General features: G+C 45.1%; 1 protein-coding gene across 2 annotated transcripts in view; it reads left to right on the plus strand.

The window, feature by feature from the left end:
• SAMSN1 (SAM domain, SH3 domain and nuclear localization signals 1) overlaps positions 1–20,881 on the plus strand; it is a 215,160-nt gene that overhangs the window by 167,581 nt on the left and 26,698 nt on the right. For both annotated transcript variants that reach the window (XM_075335073.1, XM_075335074.1), the window contains 3 exons: positions 2,056–2,207; positions 3,847–4,047; positions 8,803–8,953. In XM_075335073.1, coding sequence (XP_075191188.1) covers positions 2,056–2,207; positions 3,847–4,047; positions 8,803–8,953 — 504 coding nt within the window. The remainder of the gene's footprint in view (positions 1–2,055; positions 2,208–3,846; positions 4,048–8,802; positions 8,954–20,881) is intronic.

The raw sequence follows: 20,881 nt of genomic DNA on the forward strand, positions 1-20,881 counted from the left end.
GAGGAGGTAAGGAAAGAGGGTTTTATTTTACTATGGGCAGCAGCCTGGGGGTGATATCTAACACAGGGAGAATTGTGCGATCTATAGGGGCCATGGGCAGCACTATGGGGGCGATATCTAACACAGGGGGACTTGTGCAATCTATATAGGGGCCATGGGCAGCACTATGGCGGTGATATCTAACACAGGGGGACTTGTGCAATCTATATAGGGGCCATGGGCAGCACTATGGGGGTGATATCTAACACAGGGGGACTTGTGCGATCTATATAGGGGCCATGGGCAGCACTATGGGGGCGAAATCTAACACAGGGGGACTTGTGCGATCTATAGGGGCCATGGGCAGCACTATGGGGGCGATATCTAACACAGGGGGACTTGTACGATCTATAGGGGCCATGGGCAGCATTATGGGGGCGATATCTAACATAGGGGGACTTGTGCGATCTATATAGGGGCTATGGGCAGCACTATGGGGGCGATATCTAACACAGGGGGACTTGTGCGATCTATAGGGGCCATGGGCAGCACTATGGGGGCGATATCTAACACAGGGGGACTTGTGCGATCTATATAGGGGCCATGGGCAGCACTATGGAGGCGATATCTAACACAGGGGGACTTGTGCAATCTATAGGGGCCATGGGCAGCAGCATGGGGCGTTATCTAACACAGGGGAACGTGTCCAATCCATAGGGGACCATAGGCAGCACAGGGGAATGTATGCAATCCATAGGGGGCCATAGGCAGCACAGGGGAATGTATGCAATCCATAGGGGGCCATAGGCAGCACAGGGGAACGTGTGCCATCACAAGGGGGCTATATTCAATATAAGGGGGCCATATCCAGATTAAGAGGGCTAATTTTAGGATGGGGATTTATGAGGGACATATACCCTATATGATTTGTTAGAGGGACACTGGCATTATAAGATGGACCCCATTTAACATTAAAAAAAAAAAATTCTCTTTTCCTTCACCAAATTTGGGGGTGCGTCTTATAATCAGGTGCGTCTTATAAAGCGAAAAATACGGTACTTGAAAGTCTGAAGTCGATGGGAAAGAATCCGGCGCTGATTGGTCACGGGGCTTGCGTGTAATAACAATGTCATGTGGGTCCAAGTTGAGCAAGTCCCGACATCGTAGGTGAGTATAGGCTTTGTTTTTTTTATGGGGGCGAAAGTGGGGAATGAAAAGGGGTTGTTCAAATAGTGGACAACCCTTTTAAAGTCAAAGAGGGAAAATTCTACAGTACAGTATTTCATGTATTCTTACTTCATTGTTACACTGTGCTTGAAAAAATGTAAAGAGCATTTGAATAAACACTATTAACCTGCAGATATGGGGTTAGTCTGCAGGTTAATAGCCTTCTGACGCTGTGCTGCCTCTGCACTGAGAGCCCTACTGCGAGGAGGAAATTAATGTTATTGACCTCTGACTTTCAGTCATTCGGGCACAGCCGTCACAATTACAATTAGCGCTCTGCGCATAATGAGCAGCATCTGTAACTGCGTCTTTGCATTGACTGACAGCCTGCTCTGTACTGATACAATGCTGAGCTGGCTGTCAGTCAGTGCAAAAGACATGGTTACAGATGCTGCTCACTATGCACAGAGCAGTTACTGAAGCAATGCCTCTGTGACTGAAAGCTGCAGGCTGCCGGAAGGCTCTAAGTGCAGCTACTATAAAGTGTCAGAAGGTTATTAACCTGGAGATTAACCCCATATCTGCAACTTAATAGCATTCTTTTATGGGTTCCTTTAAGTAACTTTATAACATTAAAAGTCTTTGATTTTACTCATTTGCACTATGATAACCAAAAGCGATCTTTATACAATAAACGAGGGTAAATATTGCGTGATTTATCCATTTGATCATTTCCTCATCTCTACCCACTTTTTTGCATGCACCAATACAGGCAGCAAGCAGTGGAATGCTCATAAATTGGAATAGCTGAGGAAGTGTCATGTTGATAAATCATTACAATATCAATATGCCAAATAAAGAATAAAAAAAGTATCAAAATCATAGCAATAACTGCAAACCTTCCTCTAGGTGGTATCACCAGCTGTTCCGATGGAACCAGTAACAGGGACAGCTTTAGACTCGATGATGACATTCCTTTCACTGGTCCATTCTGTGGTCGAGCAAAAGTCCACACTGACTTTACCCCCAGTCCGTATGACGGAGAGTCACTGAAAATCAAGGTAAAGTACTAGACAAAAATGCAACAAACTTCTAAATGCATCAGGCAGGATTTTATTGCAAAATGTTATAGCAAAATTTATCATTTGAGTTGTGCCAATTTTGTGGTAATAAAAAGTTGCAAATTATGGCACACACCATATTTGTGTTATTCCTTTCGCCGCTTTTGAAAAACGATGAGAACCGTGGGCTGTGGTTAGTGGGAAGGGGAGTGGATACCAAAAGTCTGATAACTCCTAATGGGCCCAAGGTGGTAGAAAAAGAAAAAAAAAACCCTATCATACCAGAGCCGCTGCTCCCTTCTGCCACTGGCATCACCGTCTGGTCTCCTGGCTTCCTCTTCTAATGGACAGTAGGGAGTTGTTACATGATTGCTGCAGTCAGTCCGTGAGCAGTAATCGGCTGCAGGCCTTTACATTCTGTCTGACCAGGAGGAAAGTCTGATTGCCTGCAGTAATCACATGAAGTATCTTGCCAGGAAGCCAGGAGACCAATGGGGAATGTTAGAAGCCGTACAGACCAGCATCAAGAGTCTGGTAGAAGGGTATAGTTTTGGCTTCACCACCATCCTGCACCTATTAAGCGAAAAAGAGAGCTCTCAAGTGCTGGGCTGTGATGAGCGGTGAAACTCCGCCCACAATCTAGTCACTCAGGAAGACTGGGGCCGGGCTTGGTGATGTCGGATCACCTGGAAGTTGACGTGACATCACCAAATCTCAGAGGTCACAGAGCCCGGGGGTCACATGACTGGGATGAGCGGACCGCAATAGCACCGCTCACAGGCAGAATTGACTACACAAGGCATTTGACAAAAGCCTTCTTTATGAGATTTACATCGATGTGACCACTATGCTGTGTAGTGGACCACCCCTTTAATGATCCATTTGTATGGGCCAAAGACATAAATTGAATGTGGACATAATGATCATTAATCCCAATGTAACGTGCATGTTGTCAGCAGCACATTCCTGGTTATGTTGTGAAATTGCTGCAGGCAATGGTGATTTTTTTTGGCATGAACAAACCCATCAGCAGATAAAGGAGGGTTTTGGTTGTTCGTCAGATGATTGGCAACATGTTTAAACCGGCCGAGGATTGGGAATAAGCATTCCTATTAATGTTAGTTCACTTATTACCTGCCCGTATAATCAGGACCTTAACACAACCAATTTCCTCATCAAAGAGTATGTACACACGGTATAGACGCCGGGGTATCCGCATGGTTTTCAAGTAGAAAATGCTTCAGAAAAATGCTGGCTGTATTTTCCCTGAAGTGTCTTTCCTGTCATCTTTCTGGATGTCCTTTATAGCGGTTTTTTTTTTTATTTCATATATAACATAATGGCGGCTTCCAAGCAGAGGCTGCAGGAAGAAAGGATCGGTCACTTCTTGTAGGTGCTTCATGTCTTTCAAAGGCTAAATTGGTTACAAGTTTCATAAGATGGAACGTGCACAACAAGCCGTTTTGACATTGCTATGCATGTACTCATTGTTTTAGTTTTTTTATTCTCTTTTATAAGGGTTCAAAGCAAATTTTGCATGAAAAAGTCATCATGTGCACATACCCTAAGATTAGTCTGATCGGTTATAAAGCTGCATGTGTGTAATCCCAGCATAACACTCTTTATTATTGTTTTCTAGAAAGGCGACATCATAGATATCATCTATAAAACTCCCATGGGCATTTGGACTGGCATGCTGAATAACAAAATTGGGAATTTTAAATTTATATATGTAGATATCATTTCTGAGGAGGAAGCACCCAAGAGAATAGTACGAAAGAGAAGTAAGCGACCAAGGCCAAAAACATTGCAAGAGCTTCTGGAAAGATTCAATTTACAGGTAGGAACCGCAGCGCAACATAGGAGCTCAGCTGGTTATACATTCTTATATTAGAGCTATCCAAAAGTTCTTTTGATGGCATATCTAAGTACTGGAGAATTTAAAGAGGTTTTCCATGGTGGTAATATATAAGTAACAACAAATTTCTACAACTTTCTGCATTGGGGCTGATTCATTAAGATTGGTATTGCGCACGCCAGTCTTAATGAAGGGCCTGCTGGAGTACAATGCCACTCTTGGTAGTGAGCGCCCTCGTGCACCTCACCATAAATCTTACAATAATAAAGGACTGGAGTAGCATTTCCCCCATAAAAAACACCCACAAGTTTGGTGAATTTGATTGATAGCAGCTGCATAAAACTGGCAAGTCCATTCTGCTCAAAAACTTGGCAACTTGTCAAAGCATTTCATACCAGTATTCCGATGTAAAGCTTTGAGTCGCTCCCTTTATGTTTATTTTTTTCTTCTACCATTTTTAATTAAAAAAACATCAAGGCCAAAGTATATTAGGAAGCTGGAGAGTTTTTCACTTAAGACATCATTGGGGTTTTTTGCATAAAATTGGAAAATCCCTTTAAGGCTTTGTTAACACAGGGTTTTTTTGCTGAGTTTTTGGAGCATAAACTGAGCAGAAAGTTTTTGAGGCGTTTTGAGATTTGGATAATTTCTGCTCAGTGTCCGCTCCAAAAATGTGTTAAACTCAGTGTGCACATAGTCTAATGCTTAGTTTACAAGTGCTATAATAAGTGCAGAACAATACTTAGGGCTCGTGCGCACGTTGCGTAATTGCATGCATTTACACTGCGTATAGCACTGCAGTGTAAATGCATGCATCCTGTGTCCCCTGCACAATCTATGAAGATAGATTGTGCATGATATGTGCGTAGTGCACGATGGTTTTATGAACGCAGCGATTTGGGTGCTAACATTTTTACCCAAATCCGTGCGTTCATAAAATGAGCATGTGAATTAATTTGTGCACTATGGATGCAGCTCCCCTCTGTCTATGGTGGTGGCAGCAGCCATAGCGCATGAAATCAGATTTTTTTTGTACAGAGAAACTGCATCCATTATGCAGTGTTTCTGCAGCGATTTGACGCGCACATGTGCTGTCAAATCGCTGCAGGATATTCAGTAGTTACGTGCGCATGAGCCCTTAGGCTGGTTTCCATTGTCCATGAAACACAGACAGTGTTCAAATTGGCCTAAGGTTACTGCCTCATATACATGGTAATTAGATCAGGTCAATAGACCCGGTGGTGGAGCTGGGTATTCCGATCCAAGTGTGCTCCATGCATCATGGCCTTATAATGAGGGGACAAGAAAACAGATTGTGATCTTGACTTTAGGTCTGATTTACAGTACAGACCAAAGTTTGGACACACCTTCTCATTCAAGAGTTTTCTTTATTTTCATGACTCTGAAAATTGTAGATTCACATTGAAGGAATCAAAACTATGAATTAACACATGTGGAATGAAATACTTAACAAAAAAGTGTGAAACAACTGAAAATATGTCTTATATTCTAGGTTCTTCAAAGTAGCCATCTATTGCTTTGATTACTGCTCTGCACACTCTGCATTCTCTTGATGAGCTTCAAGAGGTAGTCACCGGAAATGGTTTTCCAACAGTCTTGAAGGAGTTCCCAAAGATGCTTATCACTTGTTGGCCCTTTTGCCTTTACTCTGCGGTCCTGCTCACCCCAAACCATCTCGATTGGGTTCAGGTCTGGTGACAGTGGAGGCCAAGTCATCTGGCGTAGCACCCCATCACTCTCCTTCTTAGTCAAATAGCCCTTACACAGCCTGGAGGTATGTTTCGGGTCATTGTCCTGTTGAAAAATAAATGATGGTCCAACTAAATGCAAACCGGATGGAATAGCATGCCACTGCAAGATCTGTGGTAGCCATGCTGGTTCAGTATGCCTTCAATTTTGAATAAATCCTGACAGTGTCACCAGCAAAGCACCCCCACACCATCACACCTCCTCCATGCTTCACGGTGGGAACCAGGCATGTACAGTCCATGCATTCACCTTTTCCGTGTCACACAAAGACACGGTGGTTGGATCCAAAGATCTCAAATTTGGACTCATCAGACCAAAGCACAGATTTCCACTGGTCTAATATCCATTCCTTGTGTTCTTTAGCCTAAACAAGTCTCTTCTGCTTGTTGCCTGTCCTTAGCAGTGGTTTCCTAGCAGCAATTTGACCATGAAGGCCTGCTGCACAAAGTCTCCTCTTAACAGTTGTTCTAGAGATGTGTCTGCTGCTAGAACTCTGTGTGGTATTGACCTTGTCTCTAATCTGAGCTGCTATTAACCTGCGATTTCTGAGGCTGGTGACTCGGATAAACTTATCCTCCGCAGCAGAGGTGACTCTTGGTCTTCCTTTCCTGGGGCGGTCCTCATGTGAGCCAGTTGCTTTGTAGCGTTTGATGGTTTTTGCCACTACACTTGGGGACACTTTCAAAGTTTTCACAATTTTTCAGACTGACCTTCATTTCTTAAAGTAATGATGGCCACTCGTTTTTCTTTACCTAGCTGCTTTTTTTCTTGCCATAATACAAATTCTAACAGTCTATTCAGTAGGACTATCAGCTGTGTATCCACCAGACGTCTGCACAACACAACTGATGGTCCCAACCCCATTTAAAAGGCAAGAAATCCCACTTATTAAGCCTGACAGGGCACACCCAATTTCCAGTGACTACCTCTTGAAGCTCATCAAGGGAATGCCAACAGTGTGCAAAGCAGTAATCAAAGCAAAAGGTGGCTACTTTGAAGAACCTAGAATATAAGACATATTTTCAGTTGTTTCACAATTTTTTGTTAAGTATTTTATTCCACATGTGTTAATTCATAGTTTTGATGCCTTCAATGTGAATCTACAATTTTCAGAGTCATGAAAATAAAGAAAACTCTTTGAATGAGAAGGTGTGTCCAAACTTTTGGTCTGTACTGTAGATGTCAGTGATTTTTCTCGTAAAAACATGGACAATTGTTCTTCCGGGTTTTGGATCCAATGTGATCAGTGTTTGGTCAGTTGTCAGTTTTTACCATCTGTGTTTTATCAGTGATTTTGCCGAATGAATAAAATAAATAATTGACAAAGCTTCTCCTATCCAATAAAATTTTAATCATGGATAGCACAAGGAGTGCACATTGATACCATCCGTGCGCTCTCAGTGATTTTCATAGACTTGCATGGGTGATTTTGATACATGGGTCTCTGTGATTTTTCACGTTAACAGCCCCATAGACTATAATGTGTATCAGTTCTTTTTGGGAAAAATGCTGTGTGACTCACTGATGGTCTGTATCAGTCCTTTGGTACTGCAGTCAGTACACAGTACATTACGGACCATTCATCATGATTGACACTTCCAACCCCAGCCTTAAAGGGAATCTGTCAGCAAGTTTTTGCTACCTCATCTGAGAGCAGTATGATGTAGTCAAATAGATCCTGATTCCAGCGATGTATCACTTAAATTACTGGGTGCAGCCGTTCTAACACAATCAAATAATTTAGATTTAGTAATGTAGCAGAGCTGAGAGAGCTGTCCCCGCCCACAACAGGCTTTCTATAGAGATTGTACATTTGTCATGATTGACTCCTGGCTCAGCTGGAGCTGAGCCTTTTTTTTAGTTTCACTTCTGATGCAAGTCACGTTAGGGGTTAATCCTTTCTGCCTCGTTCTGGAGGTCAGGCTGCTTTATTAGGGCACTGTTTCTCTTGGACTTCGCCAGTGATACTTCTGGCTCTGCTGTGTTCTGCTCTTGAGTGACCTGTTGTCTGCCCTGCCCCCTCCTGACCTCCGTGTTCACCTGACCTGTTAACCTCCTCTGTTGTCTGTTTCCATCAGTGTCTCTCCCGCTGTCTCCCTGTTCGTTCCTTATCTGTTTACCTTAATTCTGTCTTGTCTTCCCACTCCCCCTCGCTTCTAGGCTCTGATTTCCCGGCTACTGACTATTTGCTTCCCTCTGACTACTTTTCTCTTGTGTACTTACAAGACCTCATGTTGTGACACGGCTTTCTGACGATTCTACTGCCATCTGGTGGGCTTGACTATTATTACCTCTGCTAGGGAATTCCCTGCTCATACGTTTCCTCCACTTTTACGCCCCCTAGTGGTTTACCAGCTAACTACCTTCTCAGATAGTTTCAGGAATCCTCTCAGTCCCACATGACTGCGCTGTACTGCTATTGTACATCTTAGAGTACCGCGTGACAACATTGACAGTGAGGTGTCAATCACAGCAGGTGGCGTGTCGGACAGTCGCAAGACATTGTAGTCCAGCAATGATAATCATTAGGTGATAAAACCTTTAGTTTAAGTAAACAACAGCACACAGCCTGATAAGTGAGGCAAAGTTGCTTTTTGTTTTTTAATCCTTACAGCATGCTGTCCACAGATTACATAGCAAAAATCTGCTGACACATTCCCTTTAAATAAAAGTTTGAGAGGAGGCATGGATCTTAATGATTGGGGCAGACTTCTGACCACCATTAGCAGAAATCTACAGCAGCGATGAGACTATATGTATTTCTGCTATATTTTAAGCAACTTTCCAAGGTAAATAATAGTGAATTCGGTGGACTGTAATTAGCCAACCCCTGTAGAACCCCACACACTATTTAGAAATCACAGAGGAGCCAGGGTATAAATGCCAGTAATCACACTGCACAAAAAGGTGTTTCTTTTTTGTTGACTTTTTTCCTTTCTTTTTTAACCTTGCGGCTCTGTCACACAGGATTATATGTCGAGCTTTCTATTGAATGGATATGAGAATCTGGAAGATCTAAAGGACTTGAAGGACAGTCATCTGTGTGAGCTCAACATCTCAAACCCTGAAGAACGAATGCGGCTACTGATTGCCATCGAGAATTTACAAGATTGCGGCTGTGAGTTAGTCCTTGTTGCATAGATGGAGATGTGGACGGTTATCAAGTGTTTTTTGGTTACAAATAGATGTTTGATTCTCACATTAGGGGGTTGTCCAGCAGAAAAAATGTTTAGATTGTTTAGGAATCATAAAAATCTCACCTTATTAATATACCGTAATTATCATATCTGCTCAGATCATGCTGCTGTATTTCCCATCCCCTCTCCTGGTCCCAGCTCATGCACTTCCAGTCGCTCCAGTACAAGCCACTCCAGTACCAGCTGTGTCAGTGATGTTATGACTGGGGCTTGTTGTCTGGCTCAGTTCAATGTCTCAGTCAGCCCCCTTCTCTGTATCTGTAATGGTGAAGAGATGGGCTGGCTTAAGTAGTGAACTGAGCCAGCCCCCTTTGTCACGTCACAGCCATTGTTCGATAAAAATTGAAAGTGGGGAGACCAGAAGGATGAAAAAAGCAATTTTTGTTTTGTGTGAAAGATGAGGGGCAGACAGTGACCACTGGCACTGCTTAGAGAAGTCAATTTGTTCCACAACAGCTATCATGTAATGTTGGCCATTGACAGAAAATAATAGTCGGGCGCACTCGTGGACACAGAAAAGGGCCCCTGTGCAACAACTATATATGGGACCTTTACTGCCTAAGAGCTCATCAAAATGGAAAATTTCCACTGCTTTGGAGATAGAAATGGGCCCCTGTACCTCTTGGACCCTGTGTGGCTGCAGAGGCTGCACCAATGATATGTCCGCGCCCGGTTGGGTGGCTTTTCCTCTTCCAGACTCTTGTATATAGGGACTGACATATTATCTTGTCTAATCATGGTTTCACCCAACAGGAGACCACTTGGCTATCCTTGCTGTTTTGTTACTAAGCTTGGATACCACCTAGGCACCAAACATTTATGGCCTATAGCCAACATGGCACATCCCAACTCCATCAGTATTTATCTGATATGTACCACATATTCCGAACTGGATGCTTTGCCATTCATTCACACTGTAAATGTTTCAATATGTGGTGGAGACTGATAAAAGGATAAAATACACACACACAGAAATATGTATTCCTACAAATCCTAAAAACCTGCACACGTGCCGTTATCTTCAGGTGCTCCTTCTCAGCAGGATCCAAAGCGGCTCTTGACTTTGAAAATACGCAGAGGATTAGACTTATAGGTCAGAGCTTCATAGGAGTTTCAGGTAATCCCAGGAAAGTTAATATAAGGACAGACTGGAAGCATTAGGAAGGTTCATGGGATTATAGGTGCCGAAAAAATGTCAATTCTAAGAGACTTTTACTAAGAGTAATACTTGTATGAATTAACTCAAGATACTCACTCTGTAATGTGTAATAAAGGTATTTAGGCTCAGGATGGTGAGAAAAAAAAAAATCTTAATTTGTGCTCAATTTATGAAAAAACATCATCACTGGGACTAAATTAAAATTTCTGCATTACCATGTTACCCCATATTAAAGTGAACGTGTCATGTCCAATATGCACCCAGATCCACGAGCAGTCCTAGGTGCATATTGCTAATCCTTACCTAACTGTCCCTGTACCTAGTAGCATAGATAAAGAGATCTTTAGAAAAAGTATTTCTAAAGATCCTTTCTGAGATGCTAATGAGCGCAGTGACTAGTCGCAAGGGCGTTCTGTCCCCGACTAGTCTGCCCTCTTAGCATGGAAGCACGTCCACAGGGGCGTGCTAACATGCTATTCAATGCCCAGTGTCATCGTTGGTGACATGCATACCTGTGTCCATTGTTACCACCTCAGACACCGAGTTTAGGCTCAGTGTGCATGATCAGACGTTCCCGGCACTTCTGGTCATGCGCAATATGAAGCCGGGTGTACGCGTCCCGGCTTCAGAGAGGTCTAGTGTGCATGACAGGAAGTGCGGTGACCTCTGTTCATGCACACTGCCTGGCTTCTGAAGCGGTGACAACAGACACAGGTTCACGTAAAACTGCTGATGACACTGGGCATTAAATAGCATGTTAGAATGCCCTTGTTGGTGTGCTAACATGATAAGAGGGTGGACTAGTCCCGAGAACTAATGCCCTTGCAACTAGTCCCTGCGCTCATTAGCATATCATAAAGGATCTTTAGAAATACTTTTTCTAAAGATCTCTTTATCTATGCTACTAGACACAGGGACAGTTAGGCAGAGATTAGCAATATGCACCCAGAACTGCTCATGGTTCTAGGTGCATATTGCACCTGACAGGTTCCCTTTAAAGAAACCAATCCACGCCCATAAACTTATACTGTCTTATACCCAAAACCTGACTTTTGCCTTTTACTATGCAGTCACATCGGCTGTGCCCATTACAATCAATAGGCATCTGGACTATGCATGGACGAGTGGCTTCTGGGGTTTGTTACATGGTAAGGCCCCTTTCACATTGCGTTTTCCCTTCCGCTCACAGGTCCCGTCGGAGCATCCGTCCGAACCGCCCCTCCCCCACTCTGCAAAGCGTGTTCCGGACGCATGCGCCCGACAGGGCCATTCACTGCTATGGAGTGCACTGCGTTAGCGTGTGCTCTGTTTTGTGCCATGTTTTGCACATATACGTTTCTGCAGACGGACACCCGAACGTAGGTGGACTACGTTCGGGTGTCCGTCTGCAGAAGCGTATATGTGCAAAAAAATGGCACAAAACAGAGCACACGCTAATGCAGTGCGCTCCATAGCAGTGAATGGCCCTGTCGGGTGCATGAGTCCGGAACACGCTTTGCAAAGTGGGGGAGGGGCGGTTCGGACGGATGCTCCGACGGGACCTGTGAACGGAAGGGAAAACGCAATGTGAAAGGGGCCTAAGGGATTGTCTATATTACTGTAGAAGAAAGCTTCAGTAATAGAGCAGGATGAGAACCTATCATACTGATATAATAGTAAGTGCCACCAAATCATGTCCCCAACACATCTGTTAGACCCTTCACCCCCAAGTGAGTTTACGTTTTTGCTTTTTCCTTCCCTTTCCCAAGAGCCATAACTTTTTTTATTTTTCCGCCAACATTCCAATATGAAGATCTGTTGTTTATGGGACAAGCCGAACTTATGAATGACACACTTCATTTTACCATACAGTGTACTGGAAAATGGGGAAAAAATGCTAAACGTAGTGAAATTGCAAAAATGCAATTCCACAATTATTGTTTTGTTTTTGTTTTTTTTTTTTTATTTACCATGTTTACTATATGGTAAAACTGATCTGGCATTATGATTCTCCAGGTAGTATGAGTTCATAGATACAAAACATGTATAGGTTTTTATTTAAAAGTTAAGTTGTGAAAAAAAATTCAGAAGTTAGTAAAAAAAATTGCTGCTTTTGGCGCCGTTTTACAAATACCGTGAGATTCTCATTTTTCAGTATTTGGGATTGTGTTAGGGTCTATTTTTTCCAACCCTGAGCTGATATTTTTACTGATACCATTTTTGGGTAGATATAATGTTTTGATCACCTCTTATTATATTTTCTTGTAAAGTTGCGGTGTTCAAAAAAAATGTAATTCTGCTGTTTTTATTTTTTCCCCGCTACATTGTTTACTGACTGGATTAATTTATTTTATATTTTGATAGATCGGACATTTCTGGACATAGCAATAGCAATATGTGTATTTTTTTATTATTGTTTATTTTTAATGGGGCAAAAAGGGGGGTGATTTGAGCTTTTGTATTGTTTTATTTTTTCATATTTTTAAAAACTTTATTTAAAAAACATTTTACTGTATTTACTAGTTCCCTTAAGGGACTTGAAGCTGTAGTTGTCTGATCACTAGTGCTGTACTTAACGTGGCATCAGCATCAGCACCGATCTGTACAGCAGATATGATCTGTGAATGCTGGGTCGTAGCCGATGTTCACAGGAGGATCGTCACGACAGATACAGGGGTCATGAGCTGTCATGACATTGTCAAGTCACGGTAGTGTGACGCCCTGGGCAAGCCAGGGGTCACAGGTAATGACATCACGACACCCTACACCCCGGTTAGGTACACCTAAGCTAGACCAGAAATCCTTGTTGCCTCCAGGGGCTGATGTCCACACCAGGGGGTGGGCCAGGCGGTTGGCTCCGCCCACCGAGGAGTTCACAGTCCTGGAGGCGGGAAAACCAGGCAGATGAGTTTGGAAGTTGAAGTTGAAGTTAGAGTCGAGTGGTAGAGGAGCAAGTGAGAGGAGTTGAAGTGGAAAGAGAAAAAGTAACAGAGCAGCCTGAAGTTGGTCCGGGTGTGTGCCCCGGACTGAGACAGCAAGGTTAGCAGACGGCGGTGACCGTCTGCAGTGGAGGCTGATCGGAGGTGCCGTAAGGACCGTGGACGGGTGGTGGCCCGGCGGTACCGGACCGGTACACAAGGAGAAGCCAGCACCATTGGAAGGGGCCTTTCGGATCCCGGCAAGGCTAGGAGTCGCCGTGAATTTGCCAAATCCGTCAGTGAAGGGGACCTCCGGGTCTCCAAACAGCTAAGTCCCGATTGAAGGCAACAGTCCAACCGTATGAGTGAGACACCGCCACCGCCAAGGCACCAGTTTCTCAGGGCCAGCGCCTGCGGGCAAAGAGGGGCTCCTCCGACCCATATCAAAATCAGGGAGCGGGTTACCGGTGGGAACCCATCACAACCAACAGAAGTACTAGGTGCAGGGAAAGAGACAGTCACCGTTAACTACCGGGGAAAAGCAACAGCAGCCGTCCGAGGGAACCGTCTTTCCAGCCGTGTGTTTTACCGAGAACTGTGTCAACGTCTCAGGCTGAGTGAGTACCACCGTGCCGTGCCATCAACCCCCTACCCACGGAGGGGGAGAGATAACAACAAAGCTGCTCCCTGTCACCGCTCCCGGGATCCCCATACAGAGCAGCGGTGGTGTCCACACAATCACCACAACCGTGGGTGGCGTCACGGACAATAAATCCCCAAAACCAATCCCCTTTTCACTCACGGGCGAGGAGCGCCGCTCGAGTCCCCTGGATCTGGCCCATCGCTCGAGCCACCGAGCAGCAGAGGCCGCAGCAGCAGCGGCAGCCGGACTCGAGCAGTGGGAGAGCGCAGCGTCCCCTCCTCCGCCCGCGACAGTAGCGCCAATGGGTACGCAGAATGACTCACTCCCCGCCGGCGCGTGTTAGATCCTGCTGTTAGAGATCGACAGTGGGATTTAACTGGTTAACAGGGGTGGATGGATCTCAGATCCATCAGTGCCTATTCGAGGCACATGTGGGCTGATCAGCTCAGACATCATGTGCGGGGAAAGATGCGGGCTCGGCGTGCAAGACCTCATCAAAGCAAGTGACACGGCCTATGATATAGTATGTCTGTTACGGTTGCTGTGGCACTGGAGTCTATGTCCAGATTTCTTGCTACTGCTCATGTGCAAGCGCTGGCGACTAAGTCCTATCTTGGAGCCATTGCACATGTGCGGGTGACATCATCGCTGACATGAGGTCACATGTCTCTGACACCTTCTATGCCGATTGGCCGCTGGTCTTGTGCTTGTGACACGTGGTCACATGTCTCTGACACCTTCTATGCCGATTGGTCGCTGGCCATGTGCTTGTGACGCTTTGCTCGGTGATAGGCCAGCGTGACGTCATTCCTGTCGTTCTGGCAGCGGATTGGCTCTGGTGTCCTCCATCTTGGATGAGGCACAGAGTCTATATAAGACCCTGACGCACGCCGCATGGCGCTCAGTCCTCTTGGTTCATGCATGAGAGTAGACGCTCTGTGCACGTTCCTCTAGGCATCTCTCTGTCTATGCTAGGTGAGCGCTACCGGCAGGGTGGCGTTCTTATACCTTACATCTTCGGCTGCAGTCCGTATCCTTACCTCTTAGGGGAGTGGACATAGGCAGGTGCCTGAGGCACATGGTCCGGCTGGGCCTTGTGATTCTACTCGTAGGTGGACGTTGCCGCTAGGGTAACGTTCCTTATACTGCGTCTGGCAGTTGTTCGTATCCTCGCACACTAGGGGAGTGAACAGAGGTAGGAGCTTTGTGCGGCTTATGCTGCTGTCCGTCTCTTTTGCACCACTAGAAGAGCGGACCTAGGCAGGTGCCATATCTAGTGGTTCGTGTCCTCGCACACTAGTGGAGCGAACGCAGGTAGGAGCTTTGTGCGGCTTACGGTGCTGTCCGTCTCCTGGCACCACTAGAGGAACGGACCTAGGTAGGTGCCGTTTCACACTCACTGCCTTTGTCTCTGTGATTATTAACAGAGACCATTCCACACACCCTCCAAGTAAGGGAGGAATTGCCTTATTTACTAATTATATTCCTCTGTGAGTTTAACAGAGGTATTGCACTCTGCCATAGTCTGCAGCAGAGTCTTTGCACGGTGGACCCTGACTGTCTGATACTCCTTTAGGTTTTATTATCAGACAGCCCCCCGTAACATTAGGACTGAGCCAAGGGTCTTGCAGTTTTGGCAGAATATCAGCAGTTACACCATTACATACAAGTACTTGAGTCACGGCTCAAGAGTATAGAGGATAAACCTCAGACCATGGTGACATCTGCACATGATCCTCGACTTGCTCTGCCAAACAGATATTCTGGTGATGCCAGATCATGTCGTGGTTTCATTAGTCAGTGTCAGATACACCTAGAGGTCAACTCTTCTTGCTTCTCTATGGAGAGGTCCAGAGTAGGCTTTATCATCTCCTTACTTCAGGACAAAGCCTTAGAATGGGCGACTCCCCTATGGGAGCGCTCTGATGTGGTTACTCTGAGACATCAAGACTTTCTTGATGCTTTTAAGGCGGTATTCATGGTTCCGCAGGTTACCCATGATAGAGAGGGGAGCCAGCACGATCTGAAATTGGCATGCATCATATAAAAAGTGAAAATTCACAGATTTATTCCAACTGTACTACAATAAAAAAATGAGATTTTTAGCAAATAATTGATCAATTTTTTGAGCCACCCCTGCCAACGTCACGGCAAATCTCAATAGGGGGGTCCTACTCTACATTCTGTATTTCATGTGCCATGCGGCCTCCTAGATAAAGTTAAAAGCAGAACCATAATAGAGCACACATACCTGTAACCTGTATATAACCGCTTCTATGTTGCAAAAAAGGCACTTGTGGATAGAGACCAGCCCAGGTCCCAGCATGTGGAGCAAGCTCTGCACCATACCAGGACTATATCAAAACTGATCCTCCCAGTGCCAAACAGCAACCATTGATAAAGGCGGACCAGATCCAAGATGGTGCTTAATTAGCATTGCCTGTGGAAAGGGGTGAGGTAACTGAATCTGAACAGCTACCAACAGGAGGAATACAAAGCAAACCAAAATCAGGCGTGCATGGCATGGTGGTGACCGGCCACCAGAATTTGTAGCATAACTACGACCAAACAGAGAGAGAGGGGAGCCAGCACGATCTGAAATTGGCATGCATCATATAAAAAGTGAAAATTCACAGATTTATTCCAACTGTACTACAATAAAAAAATGAGATTTTTAGCAAATAATTGATCAATTTTTTGAGCCACCCCTGCCAACGTCACGGCAAATCTCAATAGGGGGGTCCTACTCTACATTCTGTATTTCATGTGCCATGCGGCCTCCTAGATAAAGTTAAAAGCAGAACCATAATAGAGCACACATACCTGTAACCTGTATATAACCGCTTCTATGTTGCAAAAAAGGCACTTGTGGATAGAGACCAGCCCAGGTCCCAGCATGTGGAGCAAGCTCTGCACCATACCAGGACTATATCAGAACTGATCCTCCCAGTGCCAAACAGCAACCATTGATAAAGGCGGACCAGATCCAAGATGGTGCTTAATTAGCATTGCCTGTGGAAAGGGGTGAGGTAACTGAATCTGAACAGCTACCAACAGGAGGAATACAAAGCAAACCAAAATCAGGCGTGCATGGCATGGTGGTGACCGGCCACCAGAATTTGTAGCATAACTACGACCAAACAGAGAGAGAGGGGAGCCAGCACGATCTGAAATTGGCATGCATCATATAAAAAGTGAAAATTCACAGATTTATTCCAACTGTACTACAATAAAAAAATGAGATTTTTAGCAAATAATTGATCAATTTTTTGAGCCACCCCTGCCAACGTCACGGCAAATCTCAATAGGGGGGTCCTACTCTACATTCTGTATTTCATGTGCCATGCGGCCTCCTAGATAAAGTTAAAAGCAGAACCATAATAGAGCACACATACCTGTAACCTGTATATAACCGCTTCTATGTTGCAAAAAAGGCACTTGTGGATAGAGACCAGCCCAGGTCCCAGCATGTGGAGCAAGCTCTGCACCATACCAGGACTATATCAGAACTGATCCTCCCAGTGCCAAACAGCAACCATTGATAAAGGCGGACCAGATCCAAGATGGTGCTTAATTAGCATTGCCTGTGGAAAGGGGTGAGGTAACTGAATCTGAACAGCTACCAACAGGAGGAATACAAAGCAAACCAAAATCAGGCGTGCATGGCATGGTGGTGACCGGCCACCAGAATTTGTAGCATAACTACGACCAAACAGAGAGAGAGGGGAGCCAGAACGATCTGAAATTGGCATGCATCATATAAAAAGTGAAAATTCACAGATTTATTCCAACTGTACTACAATAAAAAAATGAGATTTTTAGCAAATAATTGATCAATTTTTTGAGCCACCCCTGCCAACGTCACGGCAAATCTCAATAGGGGGGTCCTACTCTACATTCTGTATTTCATGTGCCATGCGGCCTCCTAGATAAAGTTAAAAGCAGAACCATAATAGAGCACACATACCTGTAACCTGTATATAACCGCTTCTATGTTGCAAAAAAGGCACTTGTGGATAGAGACCAGCCCAGGTCCCAGCATGTGGAGCAAGCTCTGCACCATACCAGGACTATATCAGAACTGATCCTCCCAGTGCCAAACAGCAACCATTGATAAAGGCGGACCAGATCCAAGATGGTGCTTAATTAGCATTGCCTGTGGAAAGGGGTGAGGTAACTGAATCTGAACAGCTACCAACAGGAGGAATACAAAGCAAACCAAAATCAGGCGTGCATGGCATGGTGGTGACCGGCCACCAGAATTTGTAGCATAACTACGACCAAACAGAGAGAGAGGGGAGCCAGCACGATCTGAAATTGGCATGCATCATATAAAAAGTGAAAATTCACAGATTTATTCCAACTGTACTACAATAAAAAAATGAGATTTTTAGCAAATAATTGATCAATTTTTTGAGCCACCCCTGCCAACGTCACGGCAAATCTCAATAGGGGGGTCCTACTCTACATTCTGTATTTCATGTGCCATGCGGCCTCCTAGATAAAGTTAAAAGCAGAACCATAATAGAGCACACATACCTGTAACCTGTATATAACCGCTTCTATGTTGCAAAAAAGGCACTTGTGGATAGAGACCAGCCCAGGTCCCAGCATGTGGAGCAAGCTCTGCACCATACCAGGACTATATCAGAACTGATCCTCCCAGTGCCAAACAGCAACCATTGATAAAGGCGGACCAGATCCAAGATGGTGCTTAATTAGCATTGCCTGTGGAAAGGGGTGAGGTAACTGAATCTGAACAGCTACCAACAGGAGGAATACAAAGCAAACCAAAATCAGGCGTGCATGGCATAGTGGTGACCGGCCACCAGAATTTGTAGCATAACTACGACCAAACAGAGAGAGAGGGGAGCCAGCACGATCTGAAATTGGCATGCATCATATAAAAAGTGAAAATTCACAGATTTATTCCAACTGTACTACAATAAAAAAATGAGATTTTTAGCAAATAATTGATCAATTTTTTGAGCCACCCCTGCCAACGTCACGGCAAATCTCAATAGGGGGGTCCTACTCTACATTCTGTATTTCATGTGCCATGCGGCCTCCTAGATAAAGTTAAAAGCAGAACCATAATAGAGCACACATACCTGTAACCTGTATATAACCGCTTCTATGTTGCAAAAAAGGCACTTGTGGATAGAGACCAGCCCAGGTCCCAGCATGTGGAGCAAGCTCTGCACCATACCAGGACTATATCAGAACTGATCCTCCCCAGTGGTTGCTGTTTGACACTGGGAGGATCAGTTCTGACATAGTCCTGGTATGTGTAGGGCTTGCTCCACATGCTGGGACCTGGGCTGGTCTCTATCCACAAGTGCCTTTTTTGCAACATGGAAGCGGCTATATACAGGTTGCAGGTATGTGTGCTCCATTATGGTTCTGCTTTTAACTCTATCTAGGAGGCCGCATGGCACATGAAATACAGAATGTAGAGTAGGACCCCCCTATTGAGATTTGCCGTGACGTTGGCAGGGGTGGCTCAAAAAATTGATCAATTATTTGCTAAAAATCTCATTTTTTTATTATTATAGTACAGTTGGAATAAATTTGTGAATTTTCACTTTTTATATGATGCATGCCAATTTCAGATCGTGCTGGTTCCCTTTTTTTCTCTGTTGACCGTAGTTATGCTACAAATCTGGTGTCTGACCAACACCATACCATGCACGCCTGATTTTGGTTTGCGATGTGTTCCTCCTGTTGGTAGCTGTTCAGACTCAGTTACCTCACCCCTTTCCACAGGCAATGCTAATTAAGCACCATTCTTGGATCTGGTCCGCCTTTATCAATGGTTGCTGTTTGACACTGGGAGGATCAGTTCTGACATAGTCCTGGTATGTGTAGGGCTTGCTCCACATGCTGGGACCTGGGCTGGTCTCTATCCACAAGTGCCTTTTTTGCAACATGGAAGCGGCTATATACAGGTTGCAGGTATGTGTGCTCCATTATGGTTCTGCTTTTAACTCTATCTAGGAGGCCGCATGGCACATGAAATACAGAATGTAGAGTAGGACCCCCCTATTGAGATTTGCCGTGACGTTGGCAGGGGTGGCTCAAAAAATTGATCAATTCTTTGCTAAAAATCTCATTTTTTTATTATTATAGCACAGTTGGAATAAATTTGTGAATTTTCACTTTTTATATGATGCATGCCAATTTCAGATCGTGCTGGTTCCCCTTTTTTTCTCTGTTTTGACCGTAGTTATGCTACAAATCTGGTGTCTGACCAACACCATACCATGCACGCCTGATTTTGGTTTGCGATGTGTTCCTCCTGTTGGTAGCTGTTCAGACTCAGTTACCTCACCCCTTTCCACAGGCAATGCTAATTAAGCACCATTCTTGGATCTGGTCCGCCTTTATCAATGGTTGCTGTTTGACACTGGGAGGATCAGTTCTGACATAGTCCTGGTATGTGTAGGGCTTGCTCCACATGCTGGTGACTCGCCCACCCCAGGGCTATGGGACACCCGGTGCCGGACCGGACTAGTCCGGTGGTAGTCAGTGGTGGCTGGGCCCGGCTCCGTGGCCCTGGTGGGTGTCAGTTGAATATGTGGCTTGAATTAAAGTTTGTGTTCGTGACGCCACCTGTGGTATGCGGCTACTAAGCCGCCGCTGCTGTGTGAGGCCTCCGGGATGATGTTATGGCAGCAATGGTAGTACTGCTCCCCACAGGTGGAGCAATGCCCGGGGCACGGTTGGTGCTTGTGGAAGTCTATGGTGCTGCGTGACTAACACGGTGCAGGGCCGACCAGCAATGAAAGAAACAGGCACAAACAGTAGTCTCTTTACCTTCTCTTTTACTCGGCAGAAACTTAGTCCAGGGAGACCGTCACAGATGGTAAAGATGATCCGGCCGGCCTGGAAGTGCCTGGGGTGATCTTTGGCCAGTTGAGTATGAGGCCTACTCCTTAATCTTTCTCTGCTGTGTTAGGACACTGCACTTTGGGTTTGCAATTGCCCTCTTGCTGCTGGGACTTGTTGTTCGTCCCCTTTTCTATGTGGTAGACTGCGCAGGCCCTCTCTGGTGCTTCTCTGCTGGAGTCTACACCGGGCCCTTGGGATGCAGCTGTACCTTCAGATTGCTTCTGGGACAGGGGGCTTACAGCTCTCCTGCCCTCCGGAT

The sequence above is a fragment of the Anomaloglossus baeobatrachus genome, chromosome 2 (genome assembly GCF_048569485.1).
Source record: "Anomaloglossus baeobatrachus isolate aAnoBae1 chromosome 2, aAnoBae1.hap1, whole genome shotgun sequence".
NCBI classification, from domain to species: domain Eukaryota; kingdom Metazoa; phylum Chordata; class Amphibia; order Anura; family Aromobatidae; genus Anomaloglossus; species Anomaloglossus baeobatrachus.